The 23,532-nt window shown below is 39.4% G+C and overlaps 2 protein-coding genes across 5 annotated transcripts in view; one reads left to right on the top strand and one right to left on the bottom strand.

Annotated features, from left to right (window-relative positions):
- Cdadc1 (cytidine and dCMP deaminase domain containing 1) overlaps window positions 1-22,807 on the bottom strand; it is a 52,133-nt gene extending 29,326 nt beyond the window's left edge. For 2 of the 4 annotated variants that reach the window (XR_006853796.2, XM_046453996.2), the window contains exons 1-5: window positions 22,598-22,803; window positions 21,835-21,932; window positions 10,660-10,734; window positions 7,010-7,187; window positions 1,362-1,931 (exon numbers count right to left, since the gene is read on the bottom strand). Coding sequence is in view for 3 of the 4 variants with exons in the window: in XM_046453996.2 (XP_046309952.1) it covers window positions 1,362-1,931; window positions 7,010-7,187; window positions 10,660-10,734; window positions 21,835-21,932; window positions 22,598-22,661 (985 nt within the window). In the remaining variant the exon portion in view is untranslated. Of the gene's footprint in view, window positions 1-1,361; window positions 1,932-7,009; window positions 7,188-9,500; window positions 9,599-10,659; window positions 10,735-21,834; window positions 21,933-22,597 lie in introns of all 4 variants that reach the window. The other 2 variants (XM_058582568.1, XM_046453995.2) reach the window with 2 other exon arrangements.
- LOC124099044 (WW domain binding protein 1-like) lies at window positions 12,063-15,062 on the top strand. The gene is given in 1 exon segment (XM_046453997.2): window positions 12,063-15,062. A coding segment is annotated over 1 exon segment (1,137 nt). The 5' UTR covers window positions 12,063-12,110; the 3' UTR covers window positions 13,248-15,062.
- Window positions 22,808-23,532: the final 725 nt, after the last annotated feature.

A 23,532-nucleotide genomic window follows, 5' to 3' on the forward strand; every position in this document is an offset into this window, starting at 1 on the left:
TACTCTTTCCCCCCATGAGTCTGAACACATTTTGTCACTTTTTGCTACTCTAATATCCAAGAAGCATTCATTTAACAACACCTCTGTGGATCCTCATTATTAATCATTTAAAAAGCAATTATTAAACCCCTACTTGCAATTTTTTTAGAACTTCAGAGGTTTTGGAATTCATTTTCATCATGTCTTTTTTTTTTTTTTTTTGGACTGGTCTATTGAACCCAGAGGCACTTTACTCTTAAGCTACACACACAGCCCTTTTTATTCTTTTTTAAAACTTTGAGACAGCGTCTTGCCAAGTTGCCCAGACTGGCCTTGAACTTATGATCCTCCTGCCTCAGCCTCCCAAGTAGTTGGGATTACAGGAGTGTGCCACCATCCCTGGCTCCTTGAAGAAGTTTTTAAAAACAGACCTAGGTCACACTTGGTTAGAGCAATTGTTGAACAGGGTCTGGGGAGGAGTTTGAGCATCTGTACTTTTTATTAAAGTTTCTGTGGTGATTCTGCAAAACATGCTGTCAGTTGAGTTCCTCCATTCTACTGAATTTATTTCAATCTAACCAATAGCATTGGCATGGACCTTTTCTGATTTTCCTTCTTTTCTCCTTTTTGGGATAATTTAAAATTCCTATTATAGTCCACTCCACAAACTAATCTTACTCTACTGTTCTCCCTGCCTGCATTTTTCCCACTTATTTTCAAGTTGCATTTTTTAAAGTGGTCATGATTCTCTTTCAAAAAATACTACATCTAGTAATTCTTGAAAATACTGCTCCATAATTGGAAATACAGATACATTTTATCACAATAAAGAATATTCTCAAGTAATATTTTCCTTCTCCACATACACAACATAATAAAGTAAAAATGTTTAATTTCTCAGTTTTCTGATTAAAGACATACCGGCAACTGAGAAAATCTGCAATAACCAACATTCCTTTACTTTCATTGTATTAGTTATTTTGAATTCATATTTTTAATTTTACAGATTTCCAAGTTTTCATCAAATACTCAATACAAACAATATTGAAGAGTTAACAAGAGTGATTTCAGTTTTCTCTTTGTCCCATTTTTAGTGGAAGGCTTGATAAACAGAAATCATAAATGCAAGGAGAAAGACGAATTAGATAATTTGGTCCTGAATTATAAATGTAGTGCTGAATAAAGGGCCACAAGGAAGTTCCAAACTGCTCATAGGAAGAGTCGCCTACACAAGAGTCTCACAAACTTTAGCATGAACAGCCAAACTTTAATATCTAGGAGCAAATGAACTCTGCCATAGATAAGATGCATACCACTTTACTTCTGAGACAAATACAACCAAACCAATTTGCCCCAACTTATGAACTAAGCATTTAACTCACCAGTCCGATATGCCAATAACCTGGCCTGAACCATGCAGTGCCTTGCAATTTCTTGTGGCAAACTTTGATTGTGAATTTCATTAATCTGTTCTGGATTACTACAATAAAATCCAAAGTGTTTAAAGCTGGGCACACTGGAAGCTACCGTGGCCAAGATTAGGATAAGGTCTTTCATGTTTTGCCTCAGATTGCTAAAGTAGGGATTTTCACACAGGTTCTCCAGACCTATAGTCATCAGGATTTGCTTATGTATTTCTTCATTTGAAATCAAAAATATCATTTCATATTCTTTTATTCTTTCTTGTTTACATTCAGAATAAAAGTCAATGTTAGCATCTGGTACTGTCTTTGTAATTTTTTGAATAAAGTCACATTTGTAAGAAGTCTCTTCTACAAACTGCACCATATAACACACCAAAGGTTGAAGTAAGACACACACATGGGCCCGACTGTTTGACTTCAGTCTTTCCACAGCTTTGGCATCTAACTTTGCATCTTCAGAACTAGAAGCCTCAGTAAGCAAACTTATTTCTGGATCAGCAGGCCAATATGAAATTCGATTAACTCCAGCTGAAATACAAAATATGAAAGATAATTATCTGATACATGCTGAATATACATTTTCTTGATAAACCCATCCTAGCAATGCAGTAGATCAAGAAGGCCCAATAAATGTCTACCATGAAGTCACCTATTAATCCATCTGAGGTTTGGCAAATAATTATCCATAGGCCAAATCTGGTCCATTGAGAATTTTTGTATAGCTCACAGATTAACTAATTTGAAAAAACACAAGACTATATCATAACACAAAATTAGATACATTGATTCATTTATACAATCTGCCTTTGCATGGCAGAGTTGAGTAGCTGTGACAGAAATGACATTGCCTATGAACTTAAAATATTTACACTTTTGCCTTTTTGAGACAAAGCTAATTGACCCCAAACAGAGCCCAGGGGAAGGATTTGTGGATTCACTGATTTTGCTGAGTATGGTCCCAAAGCCCAGCACTGGGACTGTATACCAGCACCTTCCACAGTGCCATGGCTGCTTTTAGAAATGTTACAAATAGCATTTGGTCATGTCTAAAGTTTTGTATTTAGAAATCAACAATTCATCAATGCATTACAAATGATTCTGTCTTGGACTCAGAATTCTTCTGGAAAGAAAAATTCATGTATACACAGTTAATGCAGCATTCTTTAAAACATTAAAAATGTTAAAAATAATAGACAACCAACATAGGGAATGGTTAGACAAATCATATATTCCTCATAGTTATAAAAAAGTGTCCACACAGAATTCATAACATGAAAATTACTTATGTGATGCTAGAGTAGTGGTGTGTCAGCAATATTAATTTATTTAAGCCACAACACTGAAGACAAAACAAGAAAATAAAGGAACATTTTTCAATCAATGAGGCAGAGGAAAGATTGGTAATCTTTAATACACAGAAAAGACTTTAAATCATTGAGAGTACATATGAATTGACAAAAAGAATGAGATCTCAAGAGAGACAAAAGATATGAAAAATTTACAAAAGAGAAAATATAATTAGATAACAAACATATGAAAAAATATTTTAATTTGTATCTGAACTTGAACAATGAAGGTACCTTATACACAAATACCCAAATATTTGTCAATTAACGAATAGTTTACAACAAAGACTTTTTTCTTGCTGGTAGTCTCATGTAATTTCAGCTTGGAGAGCCTTTTTTTATGATTGTGCCCAGAAGTGAATAGACAGATAGCCCTCTGGTGTCCCATCTTTCAAAGTAATAGATGAGCTAAAAAGTAAACAGATGTGTATTTCTGCCTATTCTCTGCTATTCCTAACTCACTGTGGTTTGAGCTGCAAAGCAATTTCAAAGGCCTCACAGCTCAGATAGAGTCTTTCCCCTTGCTGCATTTCATCTTCCCTGTTCAAGTTCTCATAATCCATTTCCTGACTAGCATCGATGGTAAAACATTCATCTATGAATCTTAGTTGCTCCTAGTAATCCCAATCCAAGAAGGGAAGATGAATCACCTTTAAAATGTTCAATACTACTGGTAAGTGCTATAGCAGAGGTTCTCAAATTTTTTGATCTTAGGATCCCTTTATTGAGGACCCCAAAGAGTTTTTGTTTGTATGGATAGCATCTTTTGATATTTATTTTATTAAAAATTTAAAAATATTTATTAATTCATTTAAAATAACAAAAAGAGTCATTAATATACATAACAGTTTTATGATAAGAAACTATTTTCTAAGTTAACCAAAGTTAGTGAGAAAAATGGCGTTGAATTTTTTTTTTTAAGAGAGAGAGAGAGAGAGAGAGAGAGAGAGAGAGAATTTTTAATATTTATTTTCTTTAGTTTTTGGCGGACACAACATCTTTGCTTGTATGTGGTGCTGAGGATCGAGCCTGGGCCGCACGCATGCCAGGTGAACGCGCTACGGCTTGAGCCACATCCCCAGCCCGGCATTGAAGTTTTACAAATGTATTTAGTATTTGGCTTAATAGAAAGACAGCTGGATTCTCAAATTCACTTCTGCTTTCAATCTGTTGCCAACAGGTTGTTTACACTGAAGTATATTAAAATTATTCTGCCTCATACAGACATGTAGTTGAAAAAGGAGTATTTGAACAGCCATGTTAGATAATTGTAAACATTCTTTTTTGACACTATTGTAAATATTTGACAAGAAATAGTTTCTTTTTTTTTTTTTTTATATTTTATTTTTAGTTTTCGGCAGACACAACATCTTTCTTTGTATGTGGTGCTGAGGATCGAACCCGGGCTGCACGCATGCCAGGCGAGCGAGCTACCGCTTGAGCCACATCCCCAGCCCAAGAAATAGTTTCTTAAAGACTAGTTACAAACCAGGCACTGTGACCCATGCCTGTAATCCCAGGTAATGGCTTAGGAGGCTGAGGCAGGAGGATTGTGAGTTCAAAGCTAGCCTCAGTAACTTTGTGAGGTTCTAAGCAACTTAGTGTGACCCTGTCTCAAAATTAAAAAATATATAAAGAGTAGGGATGTGGCTCAGTGGTTAGGTGGCCCTGGGTTCAATCCCTGATGCCTGCACCATCACCACCACCAAAAAAAAGATTAGAATGTGAAATCTGAAACCATATCAACAAACTTTTTGTATCTATACCCTGGTCTGTCTTGTACTTAGAATGGCTGTTTTATTCATGCATGATTCTGTAGTTTTGTGCACTGGTCATTTGGAAAATGTGATATTGATTTTACAATACTCAAAAAAAGTCCATTACTATCACCACCAATCTCATCCTAAGAGTATAAATATCAGGAAGTTGTCAAGCTCAAAATGGTGGATATGGTTTTCCAAAATTCTAATTTTCACTTTGAATGCTCAAATTTTATGATTAGCAGCAAATAATGTCAATTGTTTCCTGAAAGTGACAGGCTCACTTCATTTTTGAGGCAAAATAGCTAATAACCATAGTCTGTCAAATTATGGTGTTTCATGAAAAAAGTGAATCATTTTAGTTTGCAACTCAAAACAGTCACATAAGTGGTTTTCCTTAAGGCAACCTTCACATTAGGTTTGTAATAAAAGTATTTTATAACAAAGTCCTCTTTCCTTACACAGAATATTAAAAAGATGTGTATTCAGGATTAGAATTTAATGAAATTAATAACTCTTACTGTTTCATAAAAGCCCTTCTTATGTGAAACTATTTCTTTGTGCAGTAAAGAGCATAAGGACTGCTAGGGCAGTTTTGCTTCGTCTATAGCAACAGTGGTTTTACTCACCACTGTTTTGGTCACTTTAGTGTAAATGTAGCATTACTGTGAAAATATGTTGACCTTGTAGACCATCAGGAGAATCACCATGCTAGGAAATGACTGCTTTGGTTTAACCGGAAGTAACAGTGATAGGAACTAAAGGAGTTCAGCTACAGCATAAGTTCAACCATGCCGCCTTCCCAAGATAACTAATATGTAAACTTAAACCAACAGAGCAATTTTATTTACTTATGGGTCTATCACCAGCATAAATGCATCCTAGGTCTCTTTCCACACTTTATTCTCTCTCTTGGCAGACTGAAGCTGTAGTGAGTGACTCGCACTCCCCTGCGATTCTAAGCCTTAGCTCTGAGGTGATCAGGGGTGCTTTTAGCACAGGCAGTTCTTTTATTTATTCTTCTCCCTTGACTCTAGAACACATCAGTCAACATATTTTAGTTCTTTCACATTCTTTCCTTTCTATATCAATGTCACCATCTGAACTAATCAGTCCGCTAAGCAAGCTAACTTCTCCCTGATCCAATTCTGTAAAAACAACAAAAATTTAATCATGTTTCATCTTGCTCAAAAACCTTTAATAGCTGCATATCATCTATAATGGGAATCATAAGTCAACTGAACATAAATGATTAAATGAATGTCCAATTTGCCTGGTTAACTGGGCAAAGGAGGAAAAAAAGCCATGACCACTGTGATACCTATCTTCTTTATTAGGAACTAGAGTGGAGAGACTACAGAGTCACTCTTAACATACCTGAAGGCCTGCAATACTTGTTGCAGGCCAGGAAGCTCCTAACCACATGACCTTTCTCCTGGAAGTTTTTCCTTGTGTCGTTCAAGGCACCAACCTCAACATAGATCTGATCAGTATTTATAAGACTTGGATGTACATAAAAACAGTTAAAAAACAGGTCCTGGAATTCTGTCCCATAAGATAAAGCTCAGATGCTATGTAATTTTTCAAGGTTCTCCACTAAAGCCCCAATCTACCATTATAAGCCATCTGTCACTATTTTCTTAGGAATAATCTTTCATTTCAAATACTGGACTTTTCTTCTTACAACTGAGTGATGCTACAAAGACTGCTGTTCCTGACCACCCATGAGTTCCCCTTCCTGTATGAGTGACCTATCAGGATCCAGTTTAAGCCCCAAACTTTCATAACATGACAACCCACAGGGATCAGTTTCACCTCTGAGATCATTTTATCACTTACAGCATATATCAATCATTGGACACTAGATGATGTATTCATTAAATTGTTATTTTGGTCTCCAAGTAACACCCTGAGGGAAAGGATTAGGAGCCATATTAGTTATTTGTTTTTAAAACTTTTTTTTTTTTTCATTTTGGTGGCGCTGGGGATTGAACTGAGTCTTGTGCATACTGTGCAAACATTATACAACTGAGTTGTACCCCCAGACATTCCTGAGGCCTGTGCTTTTAAAAGCAGTTATGCCTTCTCTACTCTTTCCTTCCTCTTCTGGCTTCAGAGGACTCAAAGCCCCAGGTATGACAACAGTAGTAAGATGGAAGATGCCTAGGCCTGTGAATCAACTACACAGAGAAAAGCTGCCTGTTGCTCAGCAACACCTGGGCTATGACAGGAGTGATGTCTAATATATTAAACCACTGAGATCTTAGGGTTTCTTAGAGATAGTAGCACTAGTCTACTAATTCACTGAGGGTCATTAGGCTGACTAGTGGACAGAGTTGAGGACAGCATCTTTGTTTTTTGACTCTTTGCACAGTGTCTCAAACTGTCTTCAGACATACATCAGTATTTCCAAATGATCTCTGTGAGATTTAGGCAATTTGTTCCCTTGTTTGCTCTCAGATCTATTCCTAATCCCCAACAAAGCCTTATCTGCACTTACCATTTACAATCATTTTCAAACAAGCAGAACATGGTTTTCTGGAAAAATAAAGATCACAGTTTTTCAGCTTTGACCCATGTTTAATAAGAGCAATTTGCCCAGCATGTAGATCTTCACTAGAACAATGGAGACCAACAATTTTCATGTTTTTCACCACCACGAGACCAGTTTTCTTCACCTACAGTGAGATACAAAATAAGAAGTTATTAATTATAACTCATGATTATCATAATACTTGATTTATTAATAAAATGAAAATTTTGATTAGTTCTTTATCTGAACATAGTTTGTTCAAAAGTACATTTTGCATTAGGTCCAAAACAATTTCTGAAATTTTGTGTTTACTTTAGATCAGAAATTTTTAAAACTGAGGCTCTACTAACCAAACAATTAAATGTGCAAATTATCACTATTTTATTCTAGTGAAAGATGAATACAATTTAACCTAGTAAAGGGCAGGAACCAAGTTGGTTTCACTTGGTTTTTACACCATCCAGTCTAGGACTATTAGGTATTAAGCTTCTAGATGTTAAAAAGGAAAGATTTGGAAACCCCTCTCATTTTACACATGGATAAATCAAGCCCAGAGAACTTTCCAAAAGAATTCACAGATAGTAAAAAGCAGAATGAAAGAGAGGTCATCACTGAAAAAAAAGAAAATTCTCAACATCCTAAAAACTGGCTGAAGATTTTTCAACACTATGACAGTCTAGACTCATGTATCTGGGTCCCTCACTATAATTATATAGGTAAGTTATAAAACACAAACAAAAGTCATACTGTCAGGTGTCAGGAAAGAGAACTGACAGCCAAAGTGAGTTCCTTGGCAGTATTCCAGAGGGGCCTGGGCTGACCTGAAATTATGCCGTGCAGGCTGGACACTACCTAGGATTCTAGAGTTCTAATGAGACTCTTTGAGTGAAGACTTTCTGCTACTTATAATCTAAAGTACCCTGACTTACGAAAATATCAGTGAAAAAGAAGCTCATATAATAATACTAATATTAGATAATATTAGATAAAATATTAGATAAAACAGCTAGTCAAGGTGGTGCGTGCCTATAACCCCAGCTACATAGGAGACTGAGGAAGGAAGATCTCAAGTTCAAGACTGGACTGAGCAACTCAGGGAGATCCCACCTCTAAATAAAAAAGAATAAAGGTGGCAGTGGGGCATGCTGAGGATGTAGTTCAGTTGCAGAGCATTTGACCAGCAGGTATAAGGATCTGAGTTCAATCCTCATAAGTACCAAAAAAAAAAAAAAAAAAAAAAAAAATCAGATAAAACAGAGAAGTAAAAAACAAAATCAGTTCTACCTAAGGCACAAAGTAGTCTATGTTGTTTTTACAGCAAAACAAAAATAAAGACAATTCTATAGTAAGGAATGTAAACTTGATCCTTGGGTTTGGGAATGTAGTCATGACATGAGAGGAACTTGGGCTGAAGATAGGGTGTCCCTTATTCCCCACCTCCTTCCAAAAGGATTTTACTCTATATTGATTCCCTATCAGAACATATTTGAAATCACTTTAAGGATAAGACCAAAGTACTATAAAATAAAACAGTCAAGTGTCAGTTGATTTATTAGTATAAACGTTCAGAATTAGGAAGGATATTTTGTGAAATGCCTGGAAAAAAGGAATAGAGATTTCATGAAATTCCCTTTCTGAGCTAACCAACCATCTCCTAAACATTTATAAAACCTACATCTAAGAATACACCTAAAATATGAAAGATTTGTCTGTATTAGCTTTTAAAATGAGCTTCAAATTTACCTTTCCATATTATTTTAGAATCTTATGTTCCTTAAATACAAAGTACGTTATCGTCTACTTCTGAATACTTCCATCAAGTTTGTTTAAAAACTGGTCACTTTAGAAAACAACTGATGATGCCTTATTAAAAAATCTTAGCACCAACCAGGCACGGTGTCCCCTGCCTGTAATTCTAGCTACTCAGGAGGCTGAGGAAGGAGACTTGCAAATTCAAAGCCAGCCTTAGCAACTTAGTGAGATCCTGTCTCAAAAAACTAAAAGGGCTGGGGATGCAGTTCAGTGGTAAAGTGCCCCAGTACTGTCCCCCAGTTCTTGGTACCAGAGCCCATGTTGTTTAACCAAATTAACACAATCAGTGGGAGTGGCTGCAACTGAATTGAATGATGTTAACTTTAAATTGTCGAGTAGTTAATTAGACAGAAATAAAACCAGAAATTTTGACCACAAAAGATGTTTTTAAAAATTGTTACTTAAGTAAAGGGAAGCATATTCATCAAGTTATTTTTTATCAGAACAATCTTTTCTGCCAAGTTTACCACCTTTTTTCCCCCCTAGAATTCTTTGTACCTCCAGGAAGAATGAATATATATTTCATTTTGCTTCTAGTTGAGGCCAAAATATTCAAGTTTGAGGCAAAGATTTTTCCATCCCAAACTTAACAAAAACAAAACAAATAAAAGCCTAAGTTGCATTCCATTTGGACACTTCCACTTACTGCAACTCCCAGAAGACTGAATCTTTTCAGTGAATCACTGTTCTGGATCTTGATTTTGCTTCACTTCACTAACATCTTGGCAAGTCGTCTATGTAATCCTAGTCACAGAGTTTTACATTAAAACATGGGCAAAAGAGGACAGTCTGTTTTATGTATTTACTACATTTACTTAAAACAGTGATTCACTATTTTTTCCTTTATGTTTCTCAAACATCTAAATATTCTGAGAAATTATTTCTATATTCTTTTTGGGTATTTTAGAGACTCACTCAAAGAACAAATTAGGAAATCTTATCCAGAATGTACACCGGAATCACCCAGGTAATTCTTTTCAGCATATACATGCTTAGTCTCTATTCCACACCAATGAATCAGAATCTCTGGGAAACTTAAAAATAAAGTAAAAAGAAAATACTAAGAAATATTAGAAAGAACAAGGTTTATGTTTCAAGTCTAGCCTTTGATTTTAATCTGCTTAGCAACTAATATGTTAACCTATTATTCTTTCATATATACTCTTAGAAGACATGAAACTCTTGGGTCAGAAAGAAAGGATTTTACTATTCACAGTACTGCAGTATGAGCATCTTATTTGTGATGGTATCTTGCCCTCAAGTCCCATGGGAGGTGATGCAGATAGTTGCCAGTTTGTGTTATAGGATGGGGACACTGAGCCTGGGGATTCTGATGTTTTACAGCCAACAGTAATCCGATCTGCTCTTTGCCCCTGAGAGGGACATTACCTAAACCCTCAATTTTGCTTGCTGCAAACACAACTCTAAGAAATGACCTACATAAAGAGCAATCGATGCCTTGCATTTTTGACACAACCACCAAGATATATAGGCACTTGAGAGAACCATAGGAGAATGTTTTTCAACATATTTCTATGAATTAATGTTAGACGGTATTAAGAGTTACATTTGAAAAATTTAAAAAAGCAAGATATAGAAGCATATCACAAATTTGACTTTTTAAAAATAGGACAGACATATAGGTTTGTATATGCACATATTTTTAGAAGAATATTAAGAAACCCCCTTGGAAGTAGAAATGGCGAACTTGGGTGTAAGAGGGTCTTTTATCCTTCTTTATATTATTCCTTTTGTTTTGTTATTATGAACAATTTTTTTTTTTTGTAACAATGGTAATGGTTTACCTGTTTTTTGTCAGTAGATTCTCTGGCCATCTCTTTATCATCTCCTAAGGGTCCACATTTGTCTTCTTCATTTTCCTAATTAAAATCAGATTAAGAGGGAAAAATTAATATGATTAATCCAATATTTCCATATTTAAAAGGTGGTTTCCTTGACTTTAGACCATTCATTTGTTTTCTCTGTGATGAAACTCTGCACTGACTTCTCACTTTGTTCAGGATCAAATCCAGACTACACTTAACATAGTAAATAAGGCCTATATAATCTCCCCTGGCTATTTTTATATAATATTAGAAATTGTGACTAGAAAGAAAAATTCCATAGTTTAAGATTTCAGAATTGAGTCACTTTTGAGCAATGGAAAAGTACAAAGGGTGGCCCATGGCTATGAATGACTAAGTTGGAATAGAGGTAGGTCATCAGAGTTGAGAAGATAAGGAAATATGTAGCAAAGGTATTATATATGGATTATAGTAGACAGAGTAATGGCTCCTGAAGATCTTTTGTCCCACTCCCTGGAGCCTGTGACTATATTATGTTTTATGATAAAAGAGAATAAAGGTTACAGATGTAATGAAAGCTTCCAATCATTTATCATGAGATGGGGAGATAATCCTGTAGGTCCAAGGTTATTAAAAGGTCTTAGTAAGCAGATGAGGCAAGCAGGGAAGGCAAAGTGAGACAACTGAGAGTCAACTGGCCAATGCTCATTTTGAAGATGGAAGGGGCCATGGGCCAAGGAATACAGGTAGTCTCCAAAGTTACAAGAGGCAAGGAAATGACTTCCTCTAGAGCCTCCAGAAGGAATTCAGCCCTGCTGACATTTTGATTTTACAATGAGACCCATTTTGGACTTCTGACCTCTGGAACTGTACAATAATAAATTTTTTTTTAGTTAACTTTGTGGTAATTCATTACAGCATCAATAAAAACCTAATACAGAGATGTCCTTAAGTCTCCTCTAAAAGTGAAAATTAAAGGTGAAACAAAGTTTTGAGGCAGGATCCAAAGACTTTAGATAAAGGTCAACCATAGACCTACTTGCTCAAGATGCAACCCTCATAGAACTTATGATTTATAAACACAGACAAGATGATATAGTAGAATTCAGTGAGTCGAAAAATGGGATAGTTAACAAATTGGGGGAAATTTTTGAGGTAGGAATGGGAACTTGATGAATGCTGACCTTGGCCTTGTGAAACAAGTACTGGATGACAGAAATGGAACAATCCCAATAAGTTTATAAAACAAAAACTATGTCCTTCTGGGTGTGGTGGCACACACCCATAATCCCAGCTACTCAGAAGGCTGAGATAGGAAGGTCACAAGTTCAAGGCCAGTGTGGGCAACTTAGTGAGATCCCATCTCAAAACAAAATATAAAAAGGGGGAAGAAGAGAGGGAGGAGGAGGGAGGTGGCGGAGCTGTGGCAGAGGAGCAGGAGCAGGAGGGGGATGGAGAGAAGGCTCCTGGGTGGCATGGCACTCCTGCTCCTCCAGGCACTGCCCAGCCCCCTGTCAGTCAGGGCTGAACCCCCGCAGGATAAGGAAGCCTGTGTGGGTACCAACAATCAAAGCTACATCTGTGACACAGGACACTGCTGTGGACAGTCTCAGTGCTCCAACTACTACGATGAACTCTGGTGATTCTGGCTGGTGTGGACCATCATCATCATCCTGAGCTGCTGCTGTGTCTGCCACCACCGCCGAGCCAAGCACCGCCTTCAGGCCCAGCAGCGGCAACATGAAATCAACCTGATTGCCTACCGGGAAGCCCACAATTACTCAACGCTGCCGTTTTATTTCAGGTTGTTGCCAAACTATTTACTACCTCCTTATGAGGAAGTGGTGAACCGACCTCCAACTCCTCCCCCGCCATACAGTGCCTTCCAGCTACAGCAGCAGCAGCAGCTGCCTCCTCAGTGTGGTCCTGCAGGTGGCAGCCCTCCGGGTGCTGATCCTACCAGGGGCTCCCAGGGGGCACAGAGCAGCCCCTTGTCTGTGCCCAGCAGAAGCAGCACAAGACCCCCAAGCATTGCTGATCCTGAGCCCTCTGACGTGCCAGCTGACCGAGCAGCCACCAAAGCCCCCGGAATGGAGCCCAGTGGCTCAGTGGCTGGCCTGGGGGAGCTAGACCTAGCGGCCTTCCTGGACAAGGATTCAGAATGTAAGGAGGAGCTACTGAAAAATTCCAGCTCTGAACATGGCAGTGTGCTCCCCGATAGCAAAGACAAGACACCTGACAGACATCACCGCTTCACAGGTGACTCAGGCATTGAGGTGTGTGTGTGCAACCGGGGCCATCATGACGATGACTTCAAAGAGTTCACCACACTCATTGATGATGCTCTGGATGGGCCCCTGGACTTCTGTGACAGCTACCTCGTGAGGCCTCCTGGTGATGAGGAGGAAGGGCTCTGCCAGCCCTCTGAGGAGCAGGCTCGAGAGCCTGGACATTCCCACCTGCCTCGGCCGCCTGCGTGCCAAACTCCCAGAGCAGCAGCTCCCCCAGCTAGAGTAGGCTTTGCCTATGCCCGGAAACTTGGCAAAGCAACCACGGTAAGGGAGGCTCACGAGAGAAGCATTAAGTGACTTTCAGAGGAAGTGGTACAGCCACTTTTTTTCCCCTTCTCCTCTCCTGCTTTTCCCCTACATCTCCAAGTACAGTTTGGGGTGTGGGTGCCTCTCCCTCACAAAAGCACAGGATTGTGGAGTGCTGAGAGCCATAGCCAAGTAAGAATGACGCATGGCATTTTGGGTTGAAAGGTGACCCTGCTCAGGGATTAGGGTGGCTCTGGGTTTAGGGTGGATCCTGTTGGGAATAGGGCCGTATCCTGCTGCCTCAGGCACCCGCTCCTTGAGTTCCCGCAGGGTTCTGAGAGTATTGGTATGCAGAGCCCGGTGGAGGGAGTGTATTTTCCGAGAACGTGCGTGTAGAGTGCCGGTGAGAGTTCGGGAATAAAGAGTTGCTGTTTGAATCTACAAGGTGGTGTGGTGGCTCGGTTATTTTGTGCCCAGACAGACTGAGGCATTGAATAAAGAGTTGCTGTTTGAATCTACAAGGCTTTTGTGGTGGCTCGGTTATTTTGTGCCCAGACAGACTGCGGCAGTGGAGGGCTGAGAAGTTGGTTCCAAGACTCATTCCTCATCCCCTTCTTCCCTGCTTTCAAGTCATATCTCACCTACCTGCTTTGGTCAAAGAGATGTGTTTTAAAGCCCCCAAAGAAGGGGACTGGGACTGTGTCCTGCGATGATTCTTGGTGATGTAGTGGATTTATGCTCTGGTTTTAGTTTAAGAGAATTTTGTTGTGTCTCAGTTCAGCAGAAGCAACCCTTCTTAGCCCTGGTTGAAGAAGGAAGCCACAGAGGCCTAGGGATTGTCAGCTGTGGCTGCCAGTGTCTGCACCGCCAGAGTTGAGCTGATTCTGTGGGAGGATGAGAGCTAGTGGACAGGTTGGTAGGAGGCTTGTTGATCTCTCAAATTCAAGGTGACAAGAAAATGTACCACTGTGCATCCTGGAGGGGCCCCTTCCTTCCCAGCAGGCTCAGGTGAGGAAGAGTAGACTGCTTTTTCTTTGTTTAAAACAAAACAAAACAAACAACAAAAGCCAGCTAGAAACAAGAACCTTACCAGTGGGCTTGCAAGAATTCTCTTCTGGACAAGGGAAGTTTGTGCTTTCCCAGGTTAGCCTTCCACGAATGTGGCTGCAGTTGAGCCAGAGGGAGATGTTTGTGTGTGGGCTTGGAGTGGGTTAGCTCTGAGCAGTAGGCCCTAAATCTGGGAGTGGAGAGAAGTGCAGCTTCCTGCATCTCTGCCCTTTGGTCTGTGCCCACAGGTGACCAGTGTCCTTGTCTATCCCTAGCACATGGTCTGCAGGACTTTGTATCTCCTTGTACTCTTATGAACAGAGGGTCTGAGGAAGCTGTGGGTCCTGGGAAAAGCAGCCCCGTAGTCTGGTTCTCACACAGTATTTTCTCTTTGATTTTGAATAAGTCTCTTGTTGTTGTGTGTTTGTTTTAAACAAACTGACCACTTGGAAGAAATCCCTTGGTTATCTGTGGTTCTCATGCTCTCTCCCTGTCCCTAGCCCACGGGGGTCGGATGACTCACTTTTCTGTAACCTATGTAAGGAGTTTTGGTGGCCTAGGTGGGAGGTGGAGGCAGCCTCCAGAAGGACCACAGGATCCTTATTACTGTCATCTGGTTTTGGACAACCAGTTGAGCTTTGATAGGAAAACTCTGAAAGGAGAAAGCAATCAGCTGAAACTAACATTCCCCATCCATCCCTGTTCATATGAAAAGTTTGGTTCTTCTCCCACTTTTGAATGATGATATTCAGGCTAAGCATTGATGTTATAGTAAAAAAGGAGAAAAAAAATATATATATATATATATATATACACACAGACAAATCCAAGGCTGTGAGGTGAATGAGTGTCTGTTTGAATTCCACAGAACCAAAATTCATGTCGAACAAAGTGAAGTCTGTAGACGATGACTTTGAATGACCTGTAATGTGTGTGTGTGTCTCCTGTGTGTGTGAGCCCCACACCCCGTGTTCCTGTGAAGATACTTTGAATGGTAGCCATCCTGCTCACGTTAACCACACGTCTGAAGCAAACATGGCCCTCTCAAGGTAATTTATTTTATGCATTTACTGTTTACCGAACAAACGTCTGACTGTGTACTCGAGTGTATTTGGCAGCATTGTCGACGGCGCCCCCTGTGTTTGCCTGAGATACTGCGCTCAAGGTAGAGGTTCCACTCTGCTTATCACTGCAATTTGCACATTGCTCCGTGGACACTCAGAGGCTGTGTCCTGTCCCTGTTAATGGAAGCGTGCTCTGAACCTGTCTGCCTCCCTCCACTACTCCTTGCCTTCAGTCTCAGCCCCCAGAGGGTGTCTACAACCATTTGGGACAGAAAGCAAAAGTGGAATTCCAGACAGAAGCTTGACTGGTTATTCAGTGACAAGCTTGGCCTTGCTGTGGCCCAGACATCAGCCTGCCCAGAATTGCCAGGAGGCTTTGGCAGACTCCACGGTGCCACAGCACAGTCCTTCCTTTGCTGAGTTCAGTGGACACAGGAGGACTGGCGTGTGGCCAGAGGGGTGCCACAGCACAGCAGCCCTCAGATGCCTACCTTCCACCTTCCTTTGGAAATCACAGACAACTCACTGAAGTGTCTCCAAGGAGAACAAGTTTTACCAAAATGAATCCTTCTTCATTTAACTGATCAAATGGATGAATCTGACCCTCTAGGTTTCTTTCCCCAGCGGGGAGCTGGTCTGAGTATTGACTGTTGGCTTCACTGAAGCATCTTACCCTGAAGGTCTGAGAAGAAGCACAGTGGCCAAGCTGGGCTTAACTAGTAAGCCGTGGTTGGCCACGGCTGCTGGAGGCTTCCTGCTCAGAGAAGGAGACAGGGAACTGAAGGAATAGTCAGGGGGTCAGAGAGCCTAGGTTGAGTGTGGTTTTCCAGATGAATGAGAAGGAAAGGATTGGTGGAGGGTTTGGTGCTACAGTCGGAAGATTTGCAAATGCTAACACATTCCTGTGTGAGGCACATCACCATTTGCCAGTTATTGTGAATATGTGTATTTTAAGCAATAAGATTCAGCTGGTCAGATTTTTCTGGGCAGTCTCAGTGACGCATTTCCTGTGCTGTGACTGTTTTGAAGACAGAGTGGTTCTAACCACTGTGAGAAGGAATTGTGGGTAGAGTGTCGGTGAGAGTTCGGTAATAAAGAGTTGCTGTTTGAATCTACAAGGCTGTGTGGTGGCTCGGTTATTTTGTGCCTAGCCAGACTTCAGCACAAACCCAGTACCTCACACATGCTAGGCAAGTGCTCTACCACTGAGCCATAATCGCAGCCCATAATTCTTAGTTTTTATACTCAATGTTTATCTCGCTAAACAATTCTTAAGGAGTACCCATAAATGGTGTAAATATCTGACAACAAAGAAAAACTCAAACGCCAGTTATGTGTGGAAATGGTTGTAAGTTAATACACTAAGGCTGGAAAAATTTATAACTGACATGCAATTTATCAAAATCATAATAAAAACATATAGTACATAACATAATATGTACCGAGCACTAAAAGCTTTACACTGAACTACTGAGAATGAACTACCTCATTCATTTCCCATACAAACCCCAAATAGTATGTATTAAGTACCATTCCACTTTATAGATGAGGAAAGTAAAACAGCTTATCCAAAGACACAACTAGCATGAGATGGAGCCAGGATCTGGACCCAGGCATGTTGGCTACAAAAGCCTTGGCTACTCCTAAAAATATTAGACATGGTTGCTGCCCCAATGCAATATTACACATATTTTCCTACATTAAATGAAAAGGGAAAAATCCAGAACTAAATGATTTCAAATGAATAAAGGAAACAGAAAAGATTGAGAAGCAGAAAACAAAAACAAACAAACAAACAAAAAGTTAGAAGTCTTTAGGTGGTAGAACTGTGAGGAACTGTTTTTGCTTCTGCCCATTTTATAATATAATGAACATATATTACTTTGGTAACACATAAGAACATTTTTAAAAAGCCAAAAGGCTGGTAGAAGTGTCAAAAACAGTATTTCTAATACAATCACATGTCAAATTGTATCTTGGAGCTTCTGAAACTTACTTTATATGGCAAAAGTGAAACACAGAATAATCAAATAATCTTATTATTTTAGCTTAAAGAATATCTTTTTTTCTCAATAGTTCTTACTCAACCCTATAAAGACTATGTGCAATTCAAATGGATAAAATATACTATAGTAATTGGTAAAGAAGTATCAGGTGTGCTGGCTGTGGTGGTGCACGCCTATAATCTGCTTGGGAAGCTGAGGCAGGAGGATCACAGGTTCAAAGTCAGCCTCAGCAATTTAGCAAGGCCCTAAACAAATACAAAATAAAAAAGGGATATGTATGGCTCAGTGGTTAAGTGACCCTGGATTCAATCCCAGGTATAAATAAATAAATAAGGCAAAAAAATGGGTATCATTCTACAAGTATAAATATGATGGTAACATTCATGATATATAAACATCAGCTATATTCCTATTGTTTCAATATTATGATTTTCTGCTGTGCTTGGTGGTATGTACAACTTGGAAGGCTGAGGCAGGAATGCAAGACTAAAACCAGTCTCAGCAACTGATTGAGACCTTGTCTTAAAATAAAAATAAAAAGGACTGGGTGTGTAGCTAAGTGGTAAAGCACTCCTGGATTCAAATCCCAGTACCAAAAAAAAAAAAAAAAGCATGATTTAAAAATTTTTTTATGTAGATTAAGACTTAAGTTTATATTTATACAATAAAAAAAAAAAAGAGTGGAGCACAATGTACTCCCTTTCATTTTACCCCTTCTCCACGCTGTCATTCTTGCTTCTTTGCAATGGTCATGACATTAGAACTAATGAAATTACTATACACCCCTACTTTATTGATATTAGATGAACAAATAGTTGACAACCAACCAAAATGATTTTCTAAATTTGCTTCTCTGAAATTTAAGACACATTTTCTTAAATAAGTAATGTTAAAAATGACAGTCAAGTTCCCAAGCTAACATACAAAAGCTTATTTAACCCAAACTATCACTGCTAGAATAATCCTAAGGATGTCTTAGTTTAAGTACCTGAGTCCCTAAACCTGTAGGCGAGGAATAGAAGTGGAGGCCACCTCAACAGCTGTGGGTCAAGGAGACACAGGTGCTACAGCACAGCTGGGAAGACACTAATGTAGTGAATAGTCACAGGGCAGGGTCAGAATGAGGATGTAAGACTGATGACCTTTCTAATGTTCAAGTCAACTCTATTTTAGGTCAGCTGGAATTCTTAAAGCATGAGTTTTGTTTTATTGGATGCCAATGCCCTTTGTACTTATTCCTATGTCTGACCTTTGATTTAAAAACCTTAAATAGATTAGGTGTTTGTTTGAGTCGGTTTTCTAAACAAGACTCCAAATAAAATAGTTAAAAGACTGATTTCTTTCCTTTAAAAAACTCCTATGGTGCAGATGAAAGAAGAAGTCATAACTTTTAGGGGAAACACGGAAATATAAATTCAATCCTTTGTTAAGATATAAAGTTATATAAAACCCTGTACTAATGAAGTTCCTTAAGTCTAAAATTTAATTATTACTATTTTTTTTTTTTTACCAAAATGCTAACTGAAAGCCTTATCTCAGTTATTTTCTTAGGCTTCACAGCTTTCTCCATAAAGAACAAGGAAATGGTAGAGTGTACATTATGTGCAAACAAAGTTTGGTAATTAGTTGGCCAATGACTTCCTTCCTAATAGAAATTTAAATATCATTATTCACTAATTTAATAAAACTTGTGCTTGTCTGTTGAAAAAGAACTTAATTTCAGCACAGGATATATTTTGGGGCGTATGTGTGTGTAAACAGAATTAAAATAAAATCAAATCTGATATTATTTTTTTTTAAAAAAAAGCTTCTTTAAAATTACTATTCAACCTCTAACAAGTCCAGTTTTTAAAATGTACCTTTTTTATTTTGTTTTGTTTTGCAATACAGGGGACTGAACCCAAAGGGATCCTATCACTGAGCTACATCCTCAGCCCTTTTTATTTTCATCTTGAGATGGGGCCTTCCTGAGTTGCTGAGGCTGGCCTTGAACTTGCAATTCTTCTGCCTCAACCTTCCTGAGTTGCTGGGATTTCAGGTGTGTGCCACTATGCTCAGCTAAAATGTTCTGTTTAAAGTCTTAAAGCTCTAAACATTTGCTTCTAATATTGTGGCTCTTGAATACAAATTTTATCTGCAAAAAAGATCTAAAACAGTAAGGGAATCTTCTATATCTATAAAATAATATTAAGCTGTAAACAAGTAGAAAAAATAAAGGAATTTCCAAATTCATGAAGGAAATGAAGAACTTTCTCAAAACCATTAATAAAATCAGGGTGGGTATTGGATGGTGTTAAGAAATAGAGAATAGGGCTGGGGATGTGGCTCAAGCGGTAGCGCGCTCGCCTGCATGCGTGCAGCCCGGGTTCGATCCTCAGCACCACATACAAACAAAGACGTTGTGTCCGCCAAGAACTTAAAAAATAAATATTAAAAAATTCTCTCTTTCTCTCTCTCTCTCCCACTCTCTCTAAAAAAAAAATAGAGAATAACAATGTATAACATTTTAAATACTGTTTTACTATTTATAAAATATTTCCCATAAGAATGGGGGGAAGCACGATTTTATTATGAGATGAATTCCCTTACTTCCTATTAAAATTCCTAAATACAATCCTGATACTGACAGAATAAAATCTAAACTCCTCTGCAATGCCTACATCTTTAAAAAAAAATTCTTAGTTGTAGATGGACATAATACCTTTATTTTATGTGTTTATTTTTATGTGTTGCTGAGGATTGAACTCAGTGTCTCACACATGGTAGGCAAGTGCTCTATCACTGAGCCCCAGCCACAGCCCCAGCCCAATGCATAGATTTTTTTACAACATGATTCCCACCTACCTTCCCAAGCTTATTTATAGTCTCATCCTCCACCCAACTTCACTCTCAGGCTGAGGACCACAATTTCATTCCTCTAAGCTTACTTACATGGTAACCTCCAATTTGAGCAAATGCCTACTCATTCTTTATGTCTCAGTGTAAATCCTACCTTCATTGTGGAATCCTTCCTTTACTTCCTCATGTTGTGCCTGGTTCTAAACCTTGTTAGCATCTTTGCTTATATTTTGTACTTGGCTCCATCATATAACTGTATCTTAATATTTAAATGCCTAATTATTCTCCACATTAGAAAATAAGGACCATATTTTTCTTCTTTTTTAAACATTTTTTTAGTTCTCAATGGACCTTTATTTTATTTATTTATATGTGGTGCTGAGAATCGAACCCAGTGCCTCACATGTTAGGCAAACACTCTACCACTGACCCACAACCCCAGCCCCTTTTTTCTTCTTTTTATCTCTAGCATTAACCACACAACTTCAGCCACAATAAAGAAGGCAATCAAAACAAAAAATAAAAAGGTGGTGTTGAATGGCCTCTTAAGAGTAAAGTGGAAATTTAAGTATTTATAGCTTTTCTGTAAAAAAAAAAAATCTAGAGCAAATTTTCAGCAGAATTATTGGCAATTTGAAAATCTCAATGCAGAAAATAATCACAATTTTATAAGAGTAGAAAACAATCTTATGCTTAAAAAAAGATTGGAAGAAAAGTATCCAAATGTTAACAGTATCAAAGTGTTAACAGTGGGGTTAAGGTTGTGGCTCAGTGGCAGAGCACTAGCCTTGCACATGTGACGCACTGGGTTTGATCCTCACCACTACATAAAAATAAATGAATAAAATAAAGGTATTGTGTCCATCTACAACTAAAATAATATTGAAAAAAAAAAGAGAAATGTCACAGTGATGTTTTTAGAATGGTGAGAAGATAGAGGCAATCCCTTTCTCCCCCTGCCCTTTTTAACTGCTTTCTAAAAACTCTTACAATGCTTAACCTAAAATTGTTTTTATAAGTTGGCTTTGGCCCTCTAAAAAATTAATGACAACACTAAACATCAAAAATTACCAAACCAAATAGTGAGAACTTACCACCACACCACTCCAAACATGGAGACAAATGATGAGAATCTAGAACCTTGTTATCCCAAAGGAAGTAGAAGGAAATGATATAGGCTGTACTAGCTTCCAATATATTGGATTTTATGATTATTCTTACTATATATTCCTATCCTGCTTTGATCATCTCTCAAAATCCAAAAAAGAGACTTATATGAAACAATAAACTATGCATTAACAGATTAACAACTAAAGGAGATGCCAAGTAAAATTAGATATGGGCTCCATCTTTAAGCAATTTACAGTTTGGTGGGAGAAAACTAGCCAAAACACTAAAAGGATATGACTGGGTGATAATTTATGTATTATAGACAAAATATTGGTAAAACCAACATATAAATATTATTACCTGATAAACAGGCACAGTCTGAGAGAGTATTTTGTTTTTAGATCAGAAAGATGAACTGCTTCCACTATGAGTTACAAGTATCAAACTATCATGAAGTTTTAAAGGCTTACTTAGAGTTTGGTTTCAAGCGTGACAGCAACTGGAGCAATAAAATCCAATTTGAGACGGTCACTTTTCTAAGGGTTAAAAACTATCTACAGAAACAAATTATACCTGAGATTTTTGCTTTTGGGCTTCTACTCCTGGGAAGAGCTCCATCCAGAGACTGAGCAGAGTGAAAAGGTTGACTTTAGAAAGTCTTGGCATTTGACCTACAAAGGAGAGGGCAAACACTTCAGAATTTTACTAAAGATGAAAATAGGAACAAAGCTCAAAGCCACTTGGATACAGCAGCATTCGCTTAGTAGCTTTAGCAGGGGTTTAGCGGACAAGAGGAGAGCTTTTATGGCAGGAGTCGCTACAACCTCACTTGAGGCGACCTCCCACGACACTTTCCAAAGTTGGACCCATTCTCTTCTTCCCTCGCCCGGCAGAAATAAGTAATACAACAGATACACGTAGTTATGGGAACAATCCAAAAAAAGTTGGGGCAAGTCCTTGAGCGTGATGGTGGAGCGGGCTGTTCTCCGGACAGTGATGAGGGGTTGCTTCAAGAGCAGTGAGCAGAACACGGCACTAAAAATGGCAAAGCGTCACGCGCGGCTATTTTGGGAATCAAGATAAAAGCGAAGGGCTTTTCAGCCCCTGGGGTCCTAGCTCTTGGTCCTTCGAGGAAAACAAGGCTGGACGCGGGAAATGAGCGCGACTTAGAATTTGTGTGCTTTGAGAAGCCGGAGCGGCCGATCCGGAGGGGACGAGACACCCGGAAGCGGCGGGGCGGGCGAGCAGCGGAGGCAGGGAACCGGAGTTCAATCCGGGCAGGGACGCAAGGCAAAGCCAAAGGCGGGGTGGCAGAAGCAGGGACCCCGGCACTCACCGGTCATGCTGCCAGTCTGGGTACTGACTGACCGCCCGGCCCCCGCGCTCTCCAGATTTTGCATCTGCCCTGCTTCTTTCACCCCAAGCCCACCAGCCTCTGCTGCCCGGGAAAGCTCTCCCTGTTAGGCATGATCCTGACCCAGCAGCTCCCCTCTAGCCTCCTCCCAGCAACTGGTAAGCAGTGATCTTACTCGGCGCAACCGGGTGACGTCTCCAGCCTGACGGCTACTTCCGGGCGCCTTGATGACGTCAGGGCGAGGCCCGGGACTGCGCTGGGCTGCGGGTCGGACGAGAGCGGCGGGTGGGATTGAAGCGCCGAGCTGCAAAGTGTTTGCAGTTTCTTTTTGCTTTTCGTTTTTCTTGATTTTGCCGAAATAAAGTCACTCGAGGATTTCTTGGCCTGAGGTCTCAGGCTGCGCGGACCGATGAGGCGACTGGCTGTGTAGAGTTGAAAATTTGGCTCAGAGAGCCAAGGAGTGTTGGAGTGGAAACCAGCCCTCTCTTGTCGTGGTCATGGTTTTTGAGAACCTGAGCGGGTGAAAAGGGGTTAGGAGTTGGGCGTCCCAGGAGGTTGTTCTGATCAGAGATTGGCGGGCCTTGGGGAATGTAGGGCCACGGAACCCAACGGGGACGTTCTGTTTCTTATCCAGAACATGAAGACGAGAGGAACTCCAACTGGGAAAAAAATGTGAAGGGAGGAAGGAGAAACGAGTGGTCTCTGGAAAATCTGAGGAGTAGCCTGGCATTGTGGCTTTATGCCAAAACATTTTATTCTAGTGCCCTAGACGTGACTCAAAATTAGGCCCCTTTCTTTACAGTGACTCAGAGCCCAGTTTCTGTCAACATCTCCCGTTATACAATTTGAAATATGGATGTGTAGCAAGACACAAACTTGAGTTCAAACTATGAAAGCAAAATTTAAACATTATGAAA

Source organism: Marmota monax, unplaced genomic scaffold, assembly GCF_021218885.2.
Source record: "Marmota monax isolate L192 unplaced genomic scaffold, Marmota_monax_Labrador192_F-V1.1 WCK01_AAM20220418_F8-fsc00011, whole genome shotgun sequence".
In the NCBI taxonomy this organism is placed as follows: Eukaryota; Metazoa; Chordata; class Mammalia; order Rodentia; family Sciuridae; genus Marmota; species Marmota monax.